This window comes from Cibotium barometz, chromosome 30, assembly GCF_041138505.1.
Source record: "Cibotium barometz isolate CiBa-2024 chromosome 30, ASM4113850v1, whole genome shotgun sequence".
Lineage (NCBI taxonomy): Eukaryota > Viridiplantae > Streptophyta > Polypodiopsida > Cyatheales > Cibotiaceae > Cibotium > Cibotium barometz.
In genome coordinates this window covers 12,634,186-12,640,015 of record NC_141075.1, presented here as the reverse complement: position 1 = coordinate 12,640,015, position 5,830 = coordinate 12,634,186, and the positions used below count along the sequence as shown (strand labels likewise).

General features: G+C 44.3%; 1 protein-coding gene across 1 annotated transcript; it reads right to left on the bottom strand.

Moving 5' to 3' along the window:
• Positions 1-351: 351 nt before the first annotated feature.
• On the bottom strand, positions 352-3,834 carry LOC147621170 (uncharacterized). Its single transcript, XM_086824504.1, has one exon. It carries the CDS (start codon positions 3,192-3,194, stop codon positions 1,407-1,409), a length of 1,788 nt encoding a protein of 595 aa, XP_086680630.1. The 5' UTR covers positions 3,195-3,834; the 3' UTR covers positions 352-1,406.
• Between the last annotated feature and the right edge of the window lie 1,996 nt (positions 3,835-5,830).

The following is a 5,830-nucleotide window of genomic DNA, read 5'->3' as shown; positions in this document are numbered from 1 at the left end:
TACATATGCATTGTAAACATGTATGCACGCATGTACACACACACACACACAATCCCACACACAAATCAAAACATGCAATTGAGTCTTCCCTTGTCACTCACTATGTTCCCATTGGCTCTTGCAATGCAACCAAGGGTCATTTCATTTTAACAATATACAGAGTCAAATATATACATTTACGTGTATGTATGTATGCAAGAATGATGTGTGTGTGTGTGTGTAGGTGTTTTTTTGGAAACCTCTTGGGAGGGTCTGTAGGTCTTTGTTTTTCATTGAGAAAAGACAGGGATGTATTAATCGTAACGAAAGACCATCTAAGCATAGATGGAAATACAAGAACTAAGGCACGAAGCTGCAAGCCGAGGCATAGAGCCACTACAAGGGAAAAAACAAGGGAGACTCTCCCTCAAAAGCTATGGAAACTGATACGAAGCTGAAAATCGAGAAGAAAAAATCCCTCCTAAATTGGGCAAAAGGTGCCCTGGTAGCTACAAAACAAAGGAAAGATGTGCGCTGATGAAGATCCGGAGCTCAAACTCAGCAAACCGCAAACTGAAAATCATGTTAGAACCCACAGGAAAACGAAGGGAGTGCACAAAAGCTACCCGACTCCGTCATTCACAGTCGAGATTAAGCCGCAACATTGAGAAGCCCGATTTTCACTCTGGGAAAACAAGCCAACGCTGAAAATAAGCCCACCAAAAAGAGAGAGAGAGAGAGATCCAGCAGCATTCTGAAAGATAGGCCCTCAACCAGGATAGTCGAGATGAGAGAGAAGAAGCCTGCTGAATTGAGAGAAGGAGGCTGCTCCACTTCTGCCAATCGGGGCATATATTGAAGCATTCCAAACCAATTGAGAAGACAGACAAGGAAGTGAGGCATTCTCGGGCTACCAGGGAGCCTCCCTAGCTAAACCTTGAGGAACTGAAGAACCGTAACAACGAAACAGGAGACCAACACCACCGAATAGAAGATGATGAAGCAGCCAAGGGCCTGAAAATACAAAGCCACTCGGAGCCAGCAACCGCTACCAGGGAGTACGAGCGAGATCTGGCCGACCTCGGGAGGCAGCACAAAACAGTGCAGTCCAATTGCTCAAGGTGGCTCCTGCCGAAAACGCTCCAGTGCAAGACATGTGAATAACCTATCTGTGAAACTCAACGAAGAAGCGGCAGTCGATGAAGCGAGGGGGGGGAGTACACCAAGGCCGAGGAGAGGTAAAAGAAGACCTCATACTTGCAGGACCGGACCGTGCGATGACGCACCGCCGCCACGGGCAAGACACACATGCATAACAAAAGCACTCACAAAGACAAGCAAACAAGTAAGCAGGTAGAGAAACAAAAGAGCAGACAAACAGACACGGAAAAGCACCCGCAAAGCAGACACACAGACACCATTAGCACTCACATGATGACAAGTTTGTGGATGGTGGTTGGAAGGAGCGTTTTAAAAAGGTCTTTGAGCTCTCTCCTAAGGTGAAAGCAGCCAACCTTGGAGACTGGGTCATTCAGGTCACCTTGCACTAAGACAGCAGGCACTCTCCAATCCCAAAGAGGTACCTGGGAAAGGGGGCGGGAAGAAGAGAAAGTGTGATGTTGTAGAAGAGGTTGAAGAGGTAGCACCATATGAGCCCAGAAGCTTTCCCCGTCTTCGATTCCACGTCCTTGAACAACGGGTCCAAGACTACCTGCTATTGGAAAGATTGCCTGGCCCAAGTTGAGTGCCCGAACTTGAGTAAGCTGCGCTGATGCAGATGCTGCACCTGCAAGAGCTGCCATCCAACCTGGTTCCACAGTAGAGCATGCTCTTGCAAGAGTTCCATTTGATACTAGTAAAAGAGCTGCTTGAGCTGCAAATTGTTGTGGTGGAGTAGTATGATCACTGGGCCCAACTGCAGATTGAGGGCCGCCTAGCATTAATGGAACCACTGCCGTCCCCAATGCCAGCGACGAACCCTGTGCAAGCGTCGAGGTGAAACCATCGGCCACTGCATAGGTTAGATCCATAGCTATTGAAGGGCTAGCTGAGATATCCTGAATTACTATTGCATTGCCAGACTCTGGTTGTGATTCTTCATCCAGCGTACATGTCATGTATGTGAATTTGACAGCTACACATGCCATCTCTCCCCTCATCTCCAACTTCCCATCCTCCAGGACTTTAAACTTAAAGAAATTCTCTGCGGAGCTTGTAGCTACCAGTCCCTCCATGTCAGCATTACCCTCTTTGACACACTCATAGACTGTTTTTAAAGAGCTTGACAATGTGGGCACCCATGTGTGTCGGCGCCTCCCAATATCAGAATTGAGCACCCCACTGTTGGTTGTAAACACAGCCCTTGCCAAGCCTTGCTGCCCTTGCCGCTTGAAGAACTCAATTGTTGAGGCCTCCATGTTACCATCCTTGGGAGCTACAAAATCCTTCACCCCTGCCAAGGCTAGAATGCTGTTAATACGATCTCCCTCGTGCTTACTGTCACGAGCAGAACAAGCATCTAATGCTACGGATACCGTCGGGAATTGAAAGCACGTTTGAGTTAGAGTTGACATCCACTCACTGATACACCCTCCCCACGTCCATACTTTTAATATGAGAGATGGATCATTGGTTGTACATGAAAGGGGAACAATCAAGCTGTCAAGCTCCATGATGATCTTCCAATATGCCTCCTCTTCGATGACTGCTACCTTACTAGAGTCCTCCCTGTACCAACAAGCTATCTTGTCCTCAAACTCTTGTAGACTTTTGCAGTCACCCAATGTCGTCTCGCCAGTGCCGCTCACCCGCACACAGTAGCGCCGGCGCTTTGACAGTGCTGCCTCTTGCAATGTCCATATCCTGGTTTGCCAGCGGGATTTAAAATCACCATCGAGCTTGATGGGTGCCATGGGCGCCCCTATATAGTGCAGAAAAATGATTGTCTCCCTTGCATGGGAGTAAATCCATCCTATGTGCTTGATAGTGTCCTCCACTTCATCTTTGTTGTGCTGCGCAATACAAACGCCATCATGCCAGGCGTACTCGACCCCTGCACTCCTCAAGATGGCACACATATTAAGGATGTCTTTCACAACTCGATTGCGGGGATCGCTATCAGCATCGTGCCTCGGGCAGGGCTTCTCTGAGCACCGGGGCACCTTTGTCAAGCATTTGGTTGTGCATTCACAGTCAAACACCGCATACACCTCCATGCCAAAAGTGTGGGAGAGGGCAGCATACTCCACTTGCTGATCGACGCGCCAATCAATCAGAACCACTTGATTTTCTTCACAGGTAGCTTGGCAGTTGATTAGCCGCACTTGTGATGGTGGCTCCAAGCATGCTTTCTCCAAGAATTCCCGTCTACAGCGCTCTCCCTCCGCTTTCAGGACTTCCACATTAGTACTCTGCCTTTTCTCCTTGAACACCTCATAACGCTGCAAAACTGTGTTTTAAAATGGCGAACTCCTGAGAGCGGTCTCTACTCATAATTGTGCTAGGCTAGCTCCAGTACTGTGATTCTGAATTTTATGTACTTAGGATGGTGATTAGAATGCAACAAATGTGTGTGTGTGTGTGTGTGTCGAGAGAGAGAGAGAGAGAGCCCAGAGAGAGAGAGAGAGAGAGAGAGAGAGAGAGAGGGGGGGAAGAGAGAGAGAGAGCCTCGAGGGAGATCAGAGGGAGAGAGAGAGAGATGAAGATGAAGATGAAGATTCTTAAGCACAAGGCGAAATGCAGAGAGGGAGATCAGAGGGAGACAGAGGGAGAGAGAGAGAGATCGACGATGTTGAAGGCCAGGATTCTGAATTTTATGTATGGAGATTATATGGGAAAGGATATTAGTGAGTAGAATGCAACAAATGCCCTATTTTTTCTTTTAAACATTGGAAAATGTATACAAGATTCAGAAAACCCCACCTCCTTCCACGTGGGCAAAGGAGGTGGGGCTAATTCAAAATAACCACTCCTCCTGCAAGCGTGAGGAGGAGCCAAATCTCACATCTTCCAATGCAATTTTGAATTTGAATCTAAGAAGATCTCATCTCACATCTTTCAATGAAATCTTTGTATACATGCTTACATACCTATAGATACACACACTTATATATATTATGTATGTATGTGTATCTATAGGTATGTAAGCATGTATATATAAATAGATTTATGTATGTTCATGCACACACACACACAACACAGACACCAGCACATGATACGTACACACACGCATACAAACACACATACACATACTCTCACGCATGGACACACGTGCAACATATAGAGATATGTACACTTGCACACATACTCAAGCTTGCACATACACACACAAACATATATATTATGTGCAGAGAGAGAATATACATACACACACACGTATATATATTACGTATGTATGTGTATCTATAGGTATGTAAGCATGTATATATAAATATATTTATATGTATATCGACGCACACATGTATGTTCATGCATACACACACACACATAACACACAGACACAAGCACATGATACGTGCACACATGCATATAAACACACATACACACACTTGCACACATGGACACACATGCAACATATAGAGATATGCACACTTGCACACATACTCAAGCTTGCACATACACACATGTGTATACATGCACACAAGCACATAAATACACTCACATACATAAGTACATGTGCACACACATGGACAGGCACACACTCACACACACACATATGCACCTGCACGTGCACACACATAGATGTACACAAGAGTATATTCACATGCTCACACACACGTAGATGTACACACGAGTATATTCACATGCTCACACACACGTACATGCAGACACTCGCTATGAATACACATATATAAAAACATACACACCATGTACACACACAAACACACACAACAAATACACACCATGTACACACACACACAACAAATACACACTAACACATACACACAATCAAGACACTTGCACAATACATGCACGCGTGAAGACATTACACAATCACACATACGTGTGTATGTGCACACACAATCACATACATATGTATGCAAAAAGAGAAGACAAAAGACATTGTATATAAGATACACTTATTTAAAAGTGAACACACCTCATCATGCATCCCCACGTATTAAAATTTAATATTAATTAAAAATATATGTGTATATGTGTTTATTTAATTTATAAATGCACATATATATATACGTATACGTCTCTAAATATAATAAAACATAATATTATAGATAATATATATTTACATGTGGGTGTGTGTTTGTGAGAGAGAGAGAGAGAGAGAGAGAGAGAGAGAGAGAGTGCACATGTGCATGAGAAAGAAGTGTGTTTGTGTGTGTGCATGAATGTATCTGTGTGTGTGTGTGTGTGTGTGTGTGTGTGTGTGTGTGAGAGAGAGAGAGAGAGAGAGAGAGAGAGAGTTTCTATATGTGGGAGAGTATGTGTGAGAAGAGAGATAGCGTGTGTGTGTGTGTGTGTGTGTGAGTGGAGGGGAGAGAGAGAGAGAGAAACACAGAGAGAGAGAGAGACATGGAAGTCTATGTGTGAGAGTGTGTAGGGAGAAAGAGTGTGTTTGCATTATTAGTACATGTGCATGTGTGTACATGTGTGTGAGGAGGAGCCAAATCTCACATCTTCCAATGCAATTTTGAATTTGAATCTAAGAAGATCTCATCTCACATCTTTCAATGAAATCTTTGTATACATGCTTACATACCTATAGATACACACACTTATATATATTATGTATGTATGTGTATCTATAGGTATGTAAGCATGTATATATAAATAGATTTATGTATGTTCATGCACACACACACACAACACACAGACACCAGCACATGATATGTAC

Bases quoted from the DNA above. Each gene is read 5' to 3' on its own strand.
- LOC147621170 (XM_086824504.1), bottom strand. From the start codon at position 3,194: ATGGAGGTGTATGCGGTGTTTGACTGTGAATGCACAACCAAATGCTTG.